The 20235-nt window shown below is 38.3% G+C and overlaps 1 protein-coding gene across 3 annotated transcripts in view; it reads left to right on the plus strand.

The window, feature by feature from the left end:
- Ccdc146 (coiled-coil domain containing 146) overlaps positions 1–20235 on the plus strand; it is a 111566-nt gene that overhangs the window by 69003 nt on the left and 22328 nt on the right. For all 3 annotated transcript variants that reach the window (XM_069996324.1, XM_069996323.1, XM_069996326.1), the window contains exons 4-9: positions 1142–1351; positions 11927–11984; positions 14258–14434; positions 16112–16185; positions 17101–17328; positions 18139–18325. In XM_069996324.1, coding sequence (XP_069852425.1) covers positions 1142–1351; positions 11927–11984; positions 14258–14434; positions 16112–16185; positions 17101–17328; positions 18139–18325 — 934 coding nt within the window. The remainder of the gene's footprint in view (positions 1–1141; positions 1352–11926; positions 11985–14257; positions 14435–16111; positions 16186–17100; positions 17329–18138; positions 18326–20235) is intronic.

Genomic DNA, 20235 nt, shown 5'->3' on the forward strand with positions numbered 1-20235 from the left:
CTCTGCAAATGAACAAAAGCCCTAAGAATTCTCTGGTGGGGAAACTTGACAAGAAGTGCACATGAACAGAGAGCCCTGGCTTGAAAGCAGGAAACAGCAAGGGTTTGCCTTGGAACAGGAGTAGTAGCTAATGTAAGGGCGTCTGAGAAGGATGAGTCACATCCACCAGTAAGGCCAGAGTTGATGCTAACGCACAGCACAAGCAAGTTTTAGATTTAATTCAGAGGAATCGATTCTGTATACTTTCTGTGTTCATCCAAATCTACCTCTGCTAGATGCTTAGTCCCCCGCCCTAGAGACAAAGCATTAGGATATAATGGGATTGTATGATTCTACTCTTCTATGATGTGAAAGCCCAGTTCTAGCCACACATCAAAGTTAGGATATTTTAATCTATAAATTAATTTATGTTCATAATTTTATAAGGAAATTTTTCTTTCTAGGTTCCTAGTAAAGGGTCATTTAAAAAGTTTCTGCCTTGTCTTAGCTCACTAAGGGAGAAAGGTCTTCCCTCAATCATGTCAGAAATATTCCAGACTTCAAGAAAAAACACTGTGGCACATGCCTGTAATCCCAGCATTAAGAGGCTGAGCCAGAAAGGATCAAGAATTTGAGGCCAGCCTGGACTACATAGAAAGACCTTGTCTCAAACCCAAAATCCTTTCTGGAAAAGATAGGAAGAAAAAGGAAAGGAGAAGGGAGGGGAGGAAAATAAATGAAAAGAAAGGAAAAGGAGGCTGTCTGAATGACCCTCTCCTCTTCTCCCTTCCCTACTCTCTGGCAAGACCTGGTCAGTCTTCAAAGGCAAAAAGGAATAACTTATATCCTATTGAACTGGATACTTTTGTCCATTGTCTCCCACTGTCTCAGGGTGGAGCCTAGTGGTGTTGGTTCTCATCAAGCATTTGGCTACCTATTGTAGCAGATCTCTCCACTCAATGACTCAGAGCCAGGAGCTAAACCTCATGTACCTCAACACCACAGAAAGTACTTGGCCCAAAAGTGTCAGTGCAGTTAACTGGACCTGGGAATGGAGAGCAACTGTAGACATGATCCCCACCCCCAAAACCCCCACAGAAACCACAGAAGTTCTTGAGCATGTGCAGTCTTCACCATGCAAACATCTTTTCATGTCACCCAGCACGCAGGAGTCTGAGGTTCAGCTGCTACAGGATGCCAAGCGGTACACTAAGCAGATCCAGGATCAGCAGTTCCACCTGCAGCAAGCCGACGCTTTCCCAGAAGCCTTCTCCACCGAGGTCTCCAAAATGAGAGAACAGCTGCTCAAGTATCAGAATGAATTCAATGCAGTGAAGGAGAGAGAGTACCATAATCAGTACAGATTAAATAGGTAAGTACTCACCTCTCTCAAGCAGGCCAAAGACACATGCCAACAAAGCTCTTTCCCCATATATATATGAGAAATTAGGAAGTAATGTTAGGTTCAAGGAGTATGAGGTGGCATCTTCCAAGAATTGCAAGCTTTGTTCTTCTCTCGACTCCCTGGAACAAACAATTCCTACACAAAGAGGTCACCCAACTTCTGGGAAAATAAGTCAGGTGGCCGAAATCCCTGCTGGGTTTTCTGCGTGTGGGAAAAGCCACTGGCTTTGGGAACTGCAGCTGAAAAATACACTGCATGAAACAAGGACTTGGCCTTCTCTTTCTTTCTCCCAGCCTCATCTTGGAATGCAGCACAGAAATAACTAAGCTTTCTTTTTATGATCTCACTGGTGAGATCTGTGCTTTTCTCTTTAGCCTCCTGTCCTCTTCTGCTTCCCGTATCTGCATGGACATGGTGAGTGCATGCATTTTCCAAACAAGCCTGTCCATCTGAGATCACACCTGACTCGCTCTGTTCTAACACAGCAACAACAGGGACCTCATAGGCAAACTCGGTCTCCTCAGATGAATCTCTCCCCTAGGACTAAAGAGGAAGCTTACCCTCTTTGGTGAAACACATTTTCTTACCAAAATCTAGAAGATATCATCCAATTAACTAAAAGCAGAAATCTTATTTCCAGAAGGATAAATGTTATTTCCCAAACCTTTAACATCCCTCCCACAGTGGAAGTTGGTAGAGGAGGTGTTTCAGCAAGTCATACTATTTAGATTGAATTGGTAAATGATTGCAATTCGAGTTTCATGCTATGCTGTGCCCTGAGCTATGCCCAAGCACTGTTACCATTTAAGGCGGTAGAACTTTGTGTAGCTATTTTTAACAGTAGGTAGATTTCTTACAGCTTTAGTTCAGTCTTGTCCAGAGACAAGCAAATGACATGAGGTTTCCAGGACTCCTGCATGCCTTGGGTTGGAGTTATCTCTTTGCAGTCTACTTTTTCAACCAAAAGGCAGATAAAGAAGGCCAGTTTAATTAAGAGAATTCTATTCATGGGGGTAGCAGAGGGGAAGTTAGAGTGTTTTTGGTCTTTTCGATCTAAGCTTGTGTCAGGCTCACCAGTGAGATCTATAAAAAGAAAGCTTAGCTATTTCTGTGCTCTGTAAGCACTCTTTCAGCTGAGAAAATAATGAAATTAAAACAATTGGTGGTTGTTCATTATTATTGAAAATAGGAATGCTTGACATTTCATGAAAGGGTAAGAGGAACATAAAGTCAGTTGATATTGAGATTGTTTAAAATTTCCAGCTATTCCTGCCAAGAAAAAAAATAGGAAAACAGAGCTTTTGCCTTTTAGGTATAGACAGGCGAATTATTCACTAAGCTACTTAAGCTGGGGGAGGGGAAGGAATATGGTGACTCCCAGTGAACGGCACACTCCAAATGCACATGTACAGAAATATTTGGTGTGAATTCTTTTTGAATTTGTAACATAAGACACTTTACCTTAAACAAGCTCCCTTGTATTCCCTAAAATTATTTTCATTAAAAGATAATAATGGTGATAACAATTAGAAATACTAGGAAATAATTTTAAATTACATATTTTATTGGCTTCACATAATCAGAATTATGTGCTACAGAAGTAAATTCATGTGAACAACCTCCCAAGAAAAAAGTGGGTATTCCATCTCTAGATAAAAATAAAGAAACTAAGTCAGTGAAAGAAAACTATTCATCCAAATATACAGATGGTATCTGTCATATCAGCACAATAAACTCTCATTTTATTCATTATCTAAATAATGGAAGACCAAATAACTGGCACCCATCCACTCTCCCTTCTTTAGGAACTTCTGAATCATTGACAACAGTCAGCAACAACATTTTGTTCAAATACTCTAGAAAAAAGGGTTTTATTCTGTATGTTAAATGATTTTTCTCCTGTTTTAACATAGGATAAGCTCTTTAGTAAATGCCAATCGTCAGTCTATGTATGTAATCGGTCAATTATTAAATCTGTATTAGATAGTTTTAGGCCTCTTGATAAATATGCACTTCCGAAAAAAATATAACCTACTTGAATAAGCTTAGTAAATATAATAGAGGTAGGAAGCAGGTAAGTAAATATTGTTGAGAACTTACTTTTGAAACAAAGTGGAAGTAATTTATTCCAAACCCTTTCTCTAAAAAGACTTTTCAATATTTTCTCCAACCTTTCCCTTGTTTTGACTTGGATATCTTTTGGAACTTCCTTACTTTCTAATAATCCTTAACATTCAGACAGCAAGTATGCCAAATCCAACATATCCAACCTGTCTTGGTGAGCTGGGGAAAAGGCCATGGCCGGTCATTGCGGTCATTGTGTCACCAGGTGGACCAGGAGAGAGGAGATGGTTGGGTGCACACATACAGGGCTGTCCCAGCATGACCCTGACCTTGTGACTATTTACTGTCCTCTGGCTGTTTCTTGTAGCCCTTGTTGCTCACATCAGTTTTGTGGGTTTTTTTTTTTTTCATTCTTGGGCCATTAATAACAACAGCAAACTAGGAACCAAGAACAAACATATCTGATAAGAAAGGGTTGGAGGGATGCTTTTAGTAACACATCTAGAATTGCAGATAATGAGAACATGGCAGAGGGACATGCAGGCAGTTGCTGAGGGCCAGCTGTAAGGAAAAACTTATAGCTTAGCAGATTTTACCTTCGAACATTATTGTTTAAATCTACCTAGCTCCCTTTATGGCAATCTACCTAGCTCTCTTTATGGCAATCAGTATCTTAATAGAACAAAAAAGTAAGTTTATCAGACTATAATCCTCAAATAACAGGAAAAGCAGCATCTGAGATTCTCCCCTGATATTTGAATTGTGTGTCTGTAAATATGCATATGTATGTGCCAGTACTGGGGCTTAAACTCAAGGCCTATACTCTTGCTGGGCTGGCCTTCTACCAATTGAGCCACACCTCTACTTCCAGCTTTTTGGTAGTTAAGTGGAGATAAATGTTTTAAGGACTTGTCTGTCTGGACCAGCTCTGAACTTTGATTCATAGATCTCAGCCTCCTGTGTAGCTAGGATTGTAGACATAAACCATCTTGAATAATTTATAAGTTTTTTTGTGTGATTTCTTACTTGAATTTGGCTTTGAGAACTGTTGATCTCCAAAGTGATTCTCAGTCCTGACTGCCACATGCTTAGAATCACATGGGCTCAAGATGCACTGAGATTCCCTCAGAGACTGAGTCCAGCGCTGGAAAGCTGCTACTTGCTAGAAACTTCCATCCATTCATGCTGATTCACTCCTTATAGTGAATGATACCTCTTATATCAAGCTTCCTGCATTATCTCTGCACTTCCAAATCCCTAAAACCACAACCCTTCATGATGTTATTCCAGTTAAGACTGTTTTGCTGCAGAGAGGAGTTAAATCCTGATGAGTTTTGGTTTGGGGTGTGTGTGTGTGTGTGTGCGTGCGTGCGTGCGTGCGTGCGTGCGTGCGTGCGTGCGTGCGTGCGTGCGTGTGTGTGTGTGTGTTGCAGTCCTAGGATTTCAACTCAGGGTTTGGGCATTGTTTCTGAGCTTCTTTTTGCTCAAGGCCAGGGCTCTACCACTTGAGCCACAGCTCATTTCTGGATTTTTGGTAGTTTATTGGAGATAAAAGTCTCACAAACTTTCTTGCCCAGGCTGGCTTCAAACGTCAGTCCTTAGATCTCAGCCTCCTGAACAGCTAGGGTTACAGGCGTGAGCCACCAGTACCTGGCTTTAATGAGTTTTAATGTTGAAGCACTCCTTATTCAGAAAAGCTAAAAACAATGTAGGATTGCAAGTTATAGGTGAACAATACCAAAATATTTTGTATCTGTAGAAGAAGATAGCAAAATGAAAGCCATTGAGTAATGATAAGTGTGGGGATAGGAAAGCAAAAGTAGGCTACAATTAAATCAGATTAAAATATTACATACGCAAGTGTGAAATACCACAATGAAACCACTTTGATCAATTAACATATATCCCAAAATGAATGACAGGAATGTAAAACAGGCCTTGGGATTGTTAGTGAGAGGGAAGAGGGTAAAGGAAGGTGAATGTGGTCAAAATACTTCAAGCTTATGTGTGAAAGCAGTGAAGCTTGCTGAGATTGGTTTAGGAAGCAGAGATGGAATGAGGGTAGATGACAAAAGAGTTAACCCTGATCAAGGCACTCTGGGCTATATGGACATGTCAAAACTCCCTGTATAACTAGTTGATCCTAATTTTTTAAATATGGGGGAAATTTCAGATTATGAGTTTAAGAAAGTATAAGTGAGGGCTGGGAAGGTGGCTCAGTGGTAGAGAGCTTACCTTGCATGCATAAGGCCCTGGGTTCGATTCCTCAGCACCACATAAGCATAAAAAAAAGAAGCCGGAAGTGGCGCTGTGGCTCAAGTGGTAGAGCACTAGCCTTGAGCTGAAGAGCTGAGGAACAGCACCCAGGCCCAGAATTCAGGCCCCACGACTGGACCCCCCCCCCAAAAAAAGAAAGTATAAGTGAATATATACCAAAAGGAACAAATAAAAACTTTGGTCTGCTAATTCCATGCAAAAATGAAAATGCAAAAGGAGAAAAAGAGATACAATACTAAGATGTCCATTACAACATTATTTATGAGAGTTAAAAATTCAAAGTAAATTGTCAAAGCTCATAAAATTCACAAACTTTATAGACCATGATAAAGACAGTTTGCCCCATGAAAGAATGTGTTTGTGATTTTATCATTATCTCACAAGACTATGAAATTTGTGAAATTTATGTAATCATTTAATCACAATAAAAATATCAATTAAAAAATTCAAAGTAATCTACATTCTTCAATAAGCAGGGAAATGTTTAAACAATAATGCAGACTAGAGGTAGCTACATACTGAAATCTCTGTGGTCAGTTTGAGTTTATCCTTGACTGAAAGACCTTGGAGAGAAGCTTAACTCCTCAGTTTCTTCATTTACGCAAGGACGATAATACCTACTTAGCAAGGTGTGAAGTTTAGATATCATGTATGTAAAGTATAAGACACTTAGTATATAATAAATGCTTCAGTATATCTTCTCAGAACAAATCTTGAAGATAACTATTAAATCACTAATTATGAAGTTTATAAGTGACTTGGAAAACATTAACTGCAAGGTAAACATACATACACATTTAGTATAATTATATTAAAATATACAGGGAAAATTACAATAATCATAGAGTGATAGAGGTAGGGTTCTGTTTCTATAAATGAAAAAGAAACACGCATCTTAAATGAAAAAGTCTATGTTAAAAGAATTGCATAATAGAAATGTAATTAGTCTCAAATTCCCTAGATAATGAGCCATTTTGTGTTTATTTAGAGAAAATAAAATTTTATGCTTAAAGACAAAACTAAGTTCATATCTCATGGAATAACTTCAGTATTACCATTTTTAAACTCAGTCTCCGGTTCTTTAAAACCAAAATATGACAGTACACTACTACCCCCTGGTGGCAGTTTACCTAAAGCGTAGGGTAAATACATAGGAATTAAAATAGCTCCAATTTTGCAAGCTGTGAAAGCAAAGGTGTTAAGAATTGAAACCTCTGAAAAACTGAGATTCATCCTATGCCATGGACAACTATAATAAGTTCAATGTCACAATAACCTCGATCTATGTGTTACAAGTAAAAAATAAATAAAACCTGGTCTGCTCCATGTTCCTTAGTCAGTGATTCATTACATCTGCTTGATTTGATATATATCCAGTCACCACAATACTCTCTACATCCCAACTTTTATTTCACAGATAAATGTTTTATATTTAAATTTTGTATTAATCACATCTGGAAAATCTTAAGACTTGTTGATTCTTAATAATCATGAAATGCAGAAAAACAAGAAAAAGAAGGAAAATATTTCTCAATTTCTTCAGGAAATCTAGTGGGTAAAATGGAGTCAAAGATACCATTAGTGGAAGATGATGATGATGAACGAGTAACTGTGTCCAACCCATCATTACTTATTTAGAACATTCAGTCTAAGTCTTTTTCAAGCAATTTCTAAAATTTCATTTCAGCATTACATCATCTCATCCGAACCATTATAATGAAAATATAAATATTCTCATTAACAATTGAATGAAACCACATCTTCCTATTTACTATATTTCTTAATGTTTTCAGCTTCTTTTGTTAATATTATCTTACAGTACTGATTGGATTTCTGAGAAAAAAAGTCTGTCTTTGCTTCCTATAAATATTAATTTCTTTTGTTAATTTCATCTTGCAATGATACTAGGTTTCAGGGGAGGAAAGTCTGGGTTTCCTTCCTATAAATGTCAGTTATTTCCTACTGACCGGTGGAGGAACATCGAAGTCCCCATCTGTGATTGGTGATACATCTATTTCTCCTTGCAGATTTGCCAATGTACTTTACTTTCTGTTATTAGTGCACACCTGTTAAGGATTATTTTGTCCCCTTGAATAATTTACTCTCCCATAATCCCCCAATTACTTTCTTTGCTCTGAACTTTGCTCTTTCTGTGATTATTGAGGAGTATCACTTACCCTAAATATTTGGGACCAGAAGTGTTCTATATTTCAGCGTTTTTCAGAGTCAGGATATTTGCATGGGCCAGTTGAATACCCCTAACCCAAAATTAGAAACTTTGAAGATCAAGTCAACTCTCAAAAGAATTCATATGTTAGAACATTCCTGTTTCAAGGTTTTCGCATTAGGGATGCTTAACCTGTAGTATAACTCCTGATTTCTTTTGATCGGTGTCAGCCTGGTATATCTTTACTGTAGATTTACTTTTAATTTCTATGAATTCTTATATTTAAGGTGAGTTTCTTATAGATAACCTATAGTTGAGTCTTATTTTTTTAATCCCTTCTGACAACCTGTTTTTTAAATTCTCATTTAACGTGACTGTTGATAAAGTTGGATTGACAATTGCCTTATTTGTCACTCTGTTCTATTTGTTGTCCTCATTCCTTGTTCATGTTTTTGTCATCCATACTCTCTGCTTTCTATGGTGTTAACTAAGCATTTTATATAATCCAATTTCCTCTATCACTTTTGTTTCCTTTTTACTTATTTTATTGTTTGGAATAAAGATTTATATCTAATCCAATACCACTTTCAGATAGCCTTATAATAGCTCACATACTCATGTCTTTTTTTTTTTTTTTTTTTTTTGTCGGTCGTGGGGCCTGAACTCTGGGCGCTGTCCCTCAGCTCTTCAGCTCAAGGCTAGTGCTCCACTACTTGAGCCACAGTGCCACTCCTGGCTTTTTCTGCTTATGTGGTGCTGAGGAATTGATCCCAGGGCCTCACGTATGCAAAGCAAGCACTCTACCACTGAGCCACCTTCCCAGCCCCAACTTACTGTCTTTTCTTTTACTTATACATGAGCATACATCAATATTTATAAGCATACATAACTGTGCATTGTTGTATCAGTAAACCTATGCCTCTGAACTGTGAAGCTCTTACATGCTTTTCCCCACCCTCTCAAACCGTTATCTTAGAAGGGATAGGGTGGCTAGAGTGGCTTCAGAGCCAACTGGACTTGGAGTTTACTTCTCTAAGATCAATTATATTCTGATGGCTTAAGTTCTGCTTAGTCTCTCCTGGTAGGGAGGGGAGCTGTTAAGAATAAAAACTTAAAATGGTTCCTTTTCCATCCCACCACTGAAACACAAGGGGATTGAAAGAATGACTCTGAGGTTTGTAGATTAGAAAGTTAAGTAAATTGGAAGTGTCTTTGACTGAGAGAAGAAAAGAAGTAAGTACATTTCAGAGAGGAAGATAAAAAGTTTAATGTGAGAGGTCTTTGGGATACACAACTAGAGTTGTCTCAGAGGAAGCTAAAAATAAACCATTGGAACACCAAGGAAATTCTGAACTAGAGATCCTAATTGCAAAGTCATCACATAATTGAATATAGGGAAACAGAATGGAGAACAGAAGTTAGACTTCGGCTAACCTACACAACAAGAACAAATACATCCAAAAATATCTGTGAATAACTTAACAAAATTTTGTTTCTGGCTCACTCCAACTGTCCATTGAAAGTCACATAGCCTACATCTTATATACTTTCCAAATAGACCACATGGCCAGAAAGTCTGGTGATATTCACTGCCATTTGCTCCCACTGGCAAGAATTCATCGAACAGCCTCAATCCAAAAGCAAGGGAAAGCGTAAAATATGGACCTCCTGTATATCCAGATTGACAGAATGGTACAATAAATACCTGGGAATTCATGTACCAGGGCCGGGGGATGGGCAAAGGCAGATTCTTATGAATTTAACCAAGAAGTCAAGATACAAGTACAGACAGGGTGTGCTTCCCTGGTCTTCTTGTGAGTTCATGTCAGAGTTTTTAATAGTTTGGGAGGAAAGCAAAATTTGAGTGAATTATCCTTAAATACATCCAGTATTTGTTTAACCTCGATGCTGGTCAAAATTTGTCCTCTACTTGAAACACTTGAGTCCTTGGATACCCACTTCCCAGCCACACCTGAGTCTCTGTTATGCTTCTTTCAACTAAGATGTTCTTCTGTAATCATATCGATCACCACGTCAAAGTAAAAGTGAGCTCCTTCTTGGCTTGCCCCTTCTTCACAACTTCAAACAACTTTCCATGATTTTTAGGAATCTGTCTGTAGAGGAATGTGATGCATTAGGTCATTGTAAGGAAAGATATATTTCCATATGTATATCCTTACCTCATTTGCATATAAACAATGCTTACTTCAAATAATAAATGAAGGACTAAGACTAGCTTCCATTGTTCTATTTATTCCAATAAAGTGCTTACTATGAGCAAACACTATTAAAGGCAATGGTGAAATAATGGTAAACAGAACAATGTCTATGCTGTTATGAGGCAAAGTTTTCTGGAACCAATGCAAATACATAATATAATGTCATAGTGATTAATATCATAAAGTAAATCAGGGAAAACATGGTAGGATATACCTGTAATCCCAGCACTTGGGAGGCTGAGGCAGAAGAACCAGAAGTTGGAGACCAGCGTAGACTACATAGGAAGACCCAGTCTCAAAAAACTAACAAAGAATAAATCAGGACAAGAAATGAGTAGTGAAAATGGGTGCTGTCATAGACTGGATGGTCTGTTACCTCCAAGAAGGTGCTAGAGGCAGATCCAGGTGGGCTATGCAAAGTTCTATGGAAACACCAAACCGATTAGAGGCACCACACAAGGAAAGCAAAAGCCCTGAGGTAGGAGCAGGTTTGGCAAGAAGGCTGATCTGGCCAGAACCAAATGGGGCAGTCAGTGAGACTTGAGAGTCAATTTGTGCAGAGTCTTGTAGTCTTGAGAAAGGAGTTAAAATTTTGAACTAGGTTAGATGGGAATTTCATGTGATGGGATCTTGTTTATGTGGCACCATAATGGTGGTTGAGGATTGACTTTATCGGGCAACCTGGATCCTTTGGAAGGCTGTGGTAGTATCTAGGCAAGCCCAGTGCCTGCCTGGAAGGAGCCGGGGTCTGGAGGGAAGTCCATGCTCCCACTCAATAACAATATGCTAAGATAACTGCTGGACTTGGTTTGTGCACCTACAGTGTTGTAGGAATGCTAAAGGAGAGGAAGCACAGGAGTGGGGCTTGTGGGAGTCAAAAGTAGTCATAAAGAATGGTCTAGGGCACCAGACACATTAAAGATAAAATAGTGTTCCTCAAAAGACTCCACATAGAGCTCCCCTATGACCCAGCAATCCCACTTTGGGGCTTTACCCAAAGGATCACAAACAAGACCATACTAAAGCTACCAGCACAACTATGTTTATTGCAGCATTATTTACTATAGCTAAGATATGGAACCAACCCAGATGCCCCTCAGTAGATGAATGGATCAAGAAAATGTGGTATATATACACAATGGAATTCTATGCCTCCATCAGAAAGAATGACATCGCCCTGTTTGTTAGGAGATGGAAAGGCTTGGAAAAAATTATATTAAGTGAAGTAAGCCAGGCCCAAAGAAACATAGGTCCCATGATTTCCCTTATTTGCAATAACTAGTATATGTCTGAGAAAAGCAGAAAAGGTCAGATAAGATGATGTTAAGCGAAATGAACCCCAAGATATGGACACAAGTGGTTATTTCTTTCTTGCTATTGTTTCTAATGTATTTTAAGGTACCACGTGATTTTTTTGTTGCTTTGTATGTCCCTCCCCCACAGTATAACCCATTTTCACTGTATTTGATGTTGGTATAATTTGTGGAGGGGAAGGGAAAAAACAAATTGTTTCAATAGGGATACAGGTTAACCCACTGCAACAATGAGATGTACAAGATGCTATGTCAAAAAACGAACTTTACAATTTAGGGGGAGTAGGGGGCAGGAGTGTAGTTGTGGAGATGGGAGGGAAGGGATGGTAGGGGAAAATCAAAGGAGAAGGCAACAATGCTTGATAAGAAATATACTCATTACCTTGCTTATGTAATTATAACTCCTCTGTACAGTATTTTCACAATAAAAAAACTTATTTTAAAAACTTAGAAAGTAAGCATTCTCTTGCATTTTGTCAACTTGATTTTTTGTTGTTGGCAGCTTAAAGGAAGAAAAGAGCCTCATACAAAAGGAATTTGAGAGGATACCTAAGCCAGGAGTAAGTATTAGATTACATAGGGTTTATTAAATACAGCTGGGTTCAAATGTATCTTTAAAAATAATTATCTTCATTATGACAGACAAAAGACCAAAAAAATCATAACTATTGGTAATACTAAAAGGAAAATCTACAGAACTTCTGAATAAAATGTAAGTGATGTCTATTACAGGCTTGGGTTAGTTGGCATCTAATATCTGCTATGCTCTGCTAGACATATCTTCTTTCCAGAAGAAAATAAGTTTCTGTGGTTGACACTTAAAATATTACTTTCATTATAGCTATTAGTCATATAGCTCTTGAGAACATCCCAAATTGTTACAAGAACTTTTTATAAAAAAAAGAGGTACCAATTTTCTATCTCTAAAAAGTAAAGCATCTCAAAACTTAATGGCTTAAAACAATCATTTCTTCCATGGTTCTCAATGCTTCTGGGCTGAGCTGGTTGAGTTGGAGCTGTGTGGTCCAGATTGGCTTCACTTGCATGTCAGCTGTGTCAGTCAGGCCGGTCAGAGGTCACACATCAGTAAGATTGGAAGGGCTTCTAGCTTCAAAAAAGGGAAATTTTTGACCTGCAGGAACTTTTTCAAGCCTCTATTTAAATCACTTTTATAGCATTCATTAGTCAAAACAATGCACATGACTATGTCTAGGGAAGATTAGCCTTCCCTTTAATGGGAAGAATAGCAAAGACATTGTAGAGGGGTGTGCATACCTTGGGGAACAAGAGAAAGTTGCAGTTACTTTTTGTGTTCTATTCTAGGGAATAGAGCCTTATACTTTGTATTGTTGCTCCTTTCTGAATGGTTAAGTTTCAAAATTACATTGCTTATGGTTTAACTTAAGGCCAGCTTTCAAAACTTGTTTAACATTTAGTAAAATACTATTGATTCTATAGAAGTACTTCTAACCTCCAGTTATAACTCTTTACAGGATAGAAAAAAGTGTTTTGAACTTCATTCCAGATTGTAGGTATGCTAGTAACTTTTGCAGAAATGTGACCAAAATACCAGAAGGAACAACTTTTACAAGGAAAGATACATCTTTTGAATCATGGTTTCCAAGGGTTAAGTCTATGTTCACTTGGCTCCATTGATTCTGAGATGAAGATGAGGCAAAACATCGTGGCAGCAGGAACATGTAGAGGAGGAGGCTGTTCCTCTCATGGAGGACAGGAAGCAGGAGTGAAGGTGGGATTAGGAGCTAGTGTAACCTTAAAAGTCATGCTCTTAATAAGCTCCTTCCTATAGCTAGGTCTTAAGTTTTCAGAACCTCTCCAAACAGCACTATCAGCTGGCATCCAAGTGTTGGACATTTCCTATTCAGGCGTAACTGTAGTTAATTAATTTTACTCTTTTCTAGCAACAGTGGAAGGAGAGAGCTGGGCAAAAAGCCCAGAGCAGGTTCACTGGATCCATCTACTTTGTATCATGTAACCTTTCTGAATATAAGATTTTTCTCCCATAAGTCAATATTATCCATTATGAAAACATGATCTCCTGTAAGTCTGAGCTAGAGGGTATTTAGAGACAATTGTAGAAGCCAAAAAATAATATTGGTGTGAAAAATTGAAGCATGAAAGGATGGAAAGTTGGTCATCCCAGATATGAATCTCCTTATTGTTAGTGCCATGAGTAATTCAGGTTAACCAAAAGCCAGATATTCAAAGATTATTTGCAACTGATTTTTTCAAGTCACAAAGTTATAAAAAAAAAAAAGAATATTTTTATTAACATTTTTGGTATAACTTGAAAATAACTTAAAATATGAAGCACTAGTTTGGTTTTTTTTTTCCTTTGTTTGTTTATTTGTCAGTCATGGGTATTGAACTGTGGGCCTGGGAGCTGTCCCTGAACTCTTCAGCTCAGGGCCAGCACTCTACCACTTGAGCCCCCGCCCCAGTGCCAGATCTCGTTTTCTGGTGGTTAATTGGAGATAAGAGTCTCACAGAAATTCCTGCCCAGGCTGTCTTTGAACCATGATCCTCAGATCTCAGCCTCCTTAGTAGCTAGGATTACAGGCGTGAGCCACGAGTGACTCATTGAAGAACTAGTTTTAAAATGGCTTAAAATCTAATGTAAAAAATTTTTAGTTCAATATTCTCTTATGAACATATCAGAAATAAATTATATCTAACTTTGTGAAAAAATCATTCATGAGCCTCAAAATAAATATAATCAAAATGGCAAGTGAATGATGTTTGGTTCAGTTTTTCAGTAGATAAATGTATTTTTTCATCTTATAACACCTGGCTATTTTTATGACTTTTCAAGGAAATGGAAAAGAAGATGAGAATTCTGAGAGAAGCTACTGAAGAATTGCGTAAGGAAGTAATGCAGAAGAAATTAGAAATTAAGAACTTACGGGAGGATTTGCTATCTAAGCAAAAGCAATTAGTAAAGGAGCAGAAAGAGCTCAAAGAATTGTTAGACTATCAGCTTGTTTTAAAGGTATGTTATCAAACTGTTTACAAATATTTAACATTATGCATGAATGGAAATAAAAATAGATAGACAGGGATAGGTATATTGCCACACCAACAGAAATGCTATGAATTGGGATGGATTCTATTGAAGTCACCTAAATTCTGGGAATTCACAAAAAACTTCAGTGTGTTTGATGGTATTGTTGTAATTCGAAGCCCTGATCCTGGGGAATAGGCCTCTTCACACCCTCCTTCTCCAAAGTATGTTTCAGTATTAGAAGTGAGTTTCAGAAACACAAGTGTTTCCTTGAAATGCATCCAAATACCCTAACTGCTTGTGAATATTTGTATTGTTTTGTCCTTCTCTGTTTGATTCTTTCACTGTACTTCCTTTTACCATAAAAGGGATAAGGAGACTATATTTATGCTCTAGGAGATAATGAATTAAAATTCATTTTATATTGAAAAATATATAACTCTCAAAACAAATAAGGCAAAATTGTTTTATGATATGACATCTGGGTCTCATTGGCTTAAAGGATAATTATGATATATTCTGGTATTTTTCTTCTTAAATCTTGGAGCAGTTGGTCAACATGTGCCCAGCTGCTATTTGGAACATGGGAACCAGGATGGGTTCACCAGGAATCCCAGTGAAGCTTACGCTTCAAGTCCCTCATTTCCATGACTCTCTTCCATACACAATAATCCATAGTAATCCGACACATAGTTCTGTGTTTTTAACTCTTTTTCTTTAGAGAAACTCCAAAATCACACGTTTCAGACTCACAGAACTTGGATCTGTCTCAACATTGAGCAAGATTCCACAGAGAAACAACTTACCCTATCATAATACTGCACTGAGTTCAGCCTGTGTGCTGGCTCCAGTCTAGTAAAATCCTCAGGAAGGAAAGGACTTTTCCAAAATCCTTGCCATGGGGCTTAAGCAGAGCCTTCCATGAATCCACAGAGCATGGTGGAAAGTAATGTTAGACAAACTTGCTAGACAAACTTCTTAGACCTTAACCTTGCCATTGACTAACTATGGGACTGTGCCTTAGGCAGAGTTTCTTGGAGTCAGAACCTAAGACACCCAATAATTGAGGCAGAGCTCTTTGGAGAATCCTACCCAGAACTAAAGGCAGGAAAGGTGAGATTGGGGAGAAGGTGGACCAAAATATGATACACATGTTAAGAAAACTCTAGTCTCAACTAGACACCAAAGACATTCCTAGATCTTGAATTGTTCTATAGAAGCTGTCTTCCAGAGCCAGTGGGGATAGATCGTTACATTACCAGTCATTGGTCACGCCTGCTCCATGCAGACCTGCTCCCTTAGGAAGGTGCTCTTCAAAGCCCATGTCAATCCAATGGAGAAGAAGAGTAGCTTCCTCTCCTCTTGAGCTATGGGTAGTAACCAGGCCCCAGCAGCATGTGTGGGAAGTGACATCTTGAAGGGAATCTTTGTGGAGCAACAATTGTAGTTGGCACACTGAACTACTTCCTTCTTCCAGTAGTAACTATCTTACAGCATCTGTGTGATTATTGACTGATATAATAATTGGAGTAAGTCATTTAATGTACACTGGGCAGCTAGTATGAATTCTACATATTGTAAGTCCTTTTTCCTGTTTACTTTGCCTGACTTCATTGATTCTGGTCCAAGATTACCTAACTTAACATGATTGTTTTTCTTTGCTAGGATGAAGTGATCCACTGTCAATCTATCCCTGTGCAACTTGTGAAAGAAATAGAAAAGATATCACGCAAAAAAATGTATGATTTCATATTTTATGTTGAATTTCACACAGTCCCACCTCCCTTAAGTAATGTGTGTACACATTATAATTTTAGAAATATTTGCTTTGAGCCCTAAGTTATATACAGTAAGTTCTTTAAAAGAAAATAGCATAGCAAATTATAACTATGTATAGCACTTACATCTTGATTATGAGTCGATATTCTATTTCCAATTTATAAATCACATTTTTATGGAGTATTCCAATTGACTTTAACAACCTAAACTAATTAGAATTGCAAGGTCTAGAATTATGTTAGCCAGCAAGCAGCCCAAATGATAGTAGCTTCTCACTATGTATAACACCCTCAGATATTCAGATTTGGAACTGGGGGGGTCATTGAAGAAATTCTATGGGTTTTAAGAGAAGAATAAAGGGAGGAAGGGAGGGAGGGAGGGAGGGAGGGCAAAATGGGAAACAGAGGAAAGGAGAGAGGTGAGAAAGTGAGAAAAAGAGAAAGAAAGGAAAAAAGAAAGTAAGAAAAAGAGAAAAAGGAAGGGAGGACACACACACATACACGTCCATGTATACATAATGTAGAGAAATATGATTGTTCCCGTGACTGATCTTAAAAGAAGGGAAAAGATAAGTACATAGCAATGGCTCTGCCAGCCACACTCAGTTGATAAATTCAGATCCGCTCCAGGAAGGTAGCAGAGGTAGCAGAGTAAGGGTAGAATCACAGAAGACAGTAGTAGTGAGGATGTAGGTGGAAATAGGCTGGGCAAATCCTCACCCAGAGGGGAACTCAGGGAAGATACACTCTAAATTTCTGAGAACATTGAATTTATTACCAGCTCTTACCAGCTCTTATGCCTGATATTATATGAAGACAACATGAGCTAAAAATATGACGTGTGTGTGTGCGTGTGTGTGTTTGTCCCCTTCACAGAGAAATGGAAAAGAAAAAGGTTGCCTTGGAACAAGAAGTCAAAGAGCTAAATGATTCCCTAAAGAAAATTGAAAACAAAGCTAGTTCTGTAGTGGAAGAGAAGGAGGAGGTAATAAAGGAAGTTGAAGGCAAACGAGCCTTACTTGAATTTAAAGAGCGAGAATTTAGCCAATTGATCAAGCAAGCCGAATTAACCAGAGAGAATGAAGCATCTTCGCTATCTGAAAGGTTGTATTTATGTGTCCCATCATCTAAATTTTTCTTCAGTGTACTTTTGCGTATTTAAAACTATCTCAGGGCTGAGGGATCAGACTCACCTGATATAGCCTTACCTAGCAAGTGCTAAGCACTGAGTTCAATCTCAAATACTGTCAAAAACCAAGTTTGGAAGGTTTTATGTTGATTCAACAAACATTTTTATAGAATTTTAAATAAAGCATATTAAAATACTTTTTCCATTTCTTTACTCGTAATTTTCCTCAATTCTCCAGTTTCAAAATCTAAAGACAGTATCTACTATATGCTGTAAGTTTCTGAAATGTTCCTCTAAAACTAAATCACTGGAATGGTTACAAATTAATCATTCCATTAAAAACTACAATGAGCCATGAGAATGATCATAAATGAATGGTATTTCTGAGACCATCCCAACTTTTTCTTAATAAGAGCAATTTCATGATGTGATTTTCTGGAAATGCTTTTCTTCCTCCTTTTTTTTCAGTGCTAGTGACTGAACTCCAGATTGAATATGCTGAGCACATACCTGCCACTGAGCTGCATCTCCAATCCTTTACTTCTTATTTTCAAGGACAATTTCAGGGAAATTGGGGGCTTTTGTGTCTGTCAGTCTGTTACTATATTTGGAAGTTTGGTAAGAAGCGGTACTAAATGATACTTGCTTTGGGCATTACAGTGTATACTTCTACCAGGAAAATCATTCTATAGGTACATACTAAGCATCCTGTCTTGTTAAGTTTTGAAAACCATGCAGAACAGTTGATGACAAATTGCTTTCCTTTTTTTTCTTTACCTGGTCAGAGGACTTTTGGATATCAATTTACGGAACAGTCTCATCGACAAGCAGAATTACCATGATGAACTTTCTCGAAAGCAAAGAGAGAAAGAACGAGATTTTCGAAATTTGAAAAAAATGGAACTACTCTTGAAAGTATCTTCAGATGCACTCACTCAAACTCAAGCCCTGCATCAAAGGCTCATACTGGAGGTAGGTGCTAGAAACGAACATTTGATTCTTTTTTTTTTTTTTTTTGTCAGTGGTGGGGCTTGAACTCTGAGCCTGGGCTCTCTTCCTCAACTCTTCAGCTCAAAGCCAGCACTCTACCACTTGAGCCACAGCACCACTTCCAGTTTTCTGGTGGTTAATTGGAGATAAGTCTCTCGACTTTCCTGCCTGGGCTGGCTTTGAACCGTGATTCTCAGATCTCAGCCTCCTGAGTAGCTAGGATTATAGGTGCGAACCACGGGTGCCTGGCCTAACATTTGATTTTTAAACCCATTGCTATCTTTGGGGGGGGGAACATTTTTAGGGAGTTGTTTTTGCCACAAACACAAAATTTAAATGGGTAAAGATTGAAAGACAATTGTCAAATGTTTGGTACATTTGAAAACTACTATATCATGTGTATAGTCTTATGTTTTTTGTGTTCCTTTTTTAGCCAAGGACTAGAAAAAAAAATTTGAACAGACATCAACTTGGCTAGGGAACTAATGGGCTCAGCCAATTGTTGGAAAAGCTAGAGGAGGCTCGGAGGTACTAGTGAGAGTGAGGAGAGTGAATATGGTCAGAATACCTAATGGACATACAAGAAAATAGAACAATGAAGTTTGTTTTGGGGAAAGGAGGAAGGGGAGAGACATACAGAAGGGAGTTAGTCTGATCAACTACATTGTGTGAATATATGGATAATCAAAGTGAAATACCCTTGTACAACTAACTGACGCTAATAAGAAGTGGAAAATAAGAGAAACAGAGAGAGAAGAGAGAGGGAGAGAGAAGGAGGGATAGAGAGAAGGAGAGAGAGACGGAGAGGGAGAGAGATATCCAGCATGGTACCATGGCATACCTAATGAAACAATGTAATATCAATTGCCAGTTGGCCAGCAGCTCCAAGTAGCCAGGAGCTATTTGGAATCCAAGGTCAAGCTCCCCAGAGTATCAGATGGACTCCAGCCAGAGGATGCTTACCATAGCTGTTAACTTTTTGCTGCTTCTGTTCCCAGTTAGAGGTTTGGACCTCTTGCCCCAGAGGCTTCTCTCTCTCAGTCAGCACTCTCTGCTCTGAAGGATCAAGTACTATACTACTGCAAAGACAGAAGGTCCTCAGCAAGGCTGAATCCCTGTGCTGGAGCTTGGGTTAGTGCATCTTTTGATGAAAATGAGGTGCAACTGTGAAAGCAGCAGCTTTATATAGAGAATCTTACCCACTGTTTTAGGATGACCTCAGAAATTTGAACAGAACTTCCAGCTATGGTAGATACATTCAATCCCCACCTGGGCCCAGCTCTCTCCTTCCAGGAACACAGAGAGCTTAGAGTTCCTTGTTCCCTTAGGGGCTGAGTAGGGCCACATAACTAATTCTGGACCAAAGGATTATGGACAGAGAGACATCACTTTCAGCCTGAAGCATCCAATTACCACCAGTGTGAGACCCTCTAGCCCTTTCCTCCTTTCCTGTGGTATGTATGATGGAATGGAGGGGCTAGAAGATGGGAACATCTGCAGTAGTCTTGGAGAGTCATCTTGATTGGCATTGAAAGAAATAACATTTGTGATTTGAGGCTATGATATTTAGGGATTATTTATTTCTGGAGTGTAACAGAAATATCAACCCTTTGGCAGTGTGAAAAAATGGTTATAAGTGTTACTAGTGTTAAGATTTAGTTGCAGTCAGGTGGCACTTGTCTTTTTCTTTTAAAACTTTCTATCTTAGCCAAGTTCAAGCCCCACGACCAACAAAACAAAACAACAAAAAAACAAAAAAACTTTCTATCTTAAAAAGGCAAAATGTGTTTTTGCTTTTTTGCTAACTATACATATCTTTGCTTCTTAATCTTGTATACTTTCCTAACCTTATTGCAGTCTCAATAGATGAGTTGATTCTTTTCACTCTAATC

The sequence above is a fragment of the Dipodomys merriami genome, unplaced genomic scaffold, assembly GCF_024711535.1.
Source record: "Dipodomys merriami isolate MVZ:Mamm:240054 unplaced genomic scaffold, mDipMer1.0.p SCAF_5, whole genome shotgun sequence".
NCBI lineage: Eukaryota > Metazoa > Chordata > Mammalia > Rodentia > Heteromyidae > Dipodomys > Dipodomys merriami.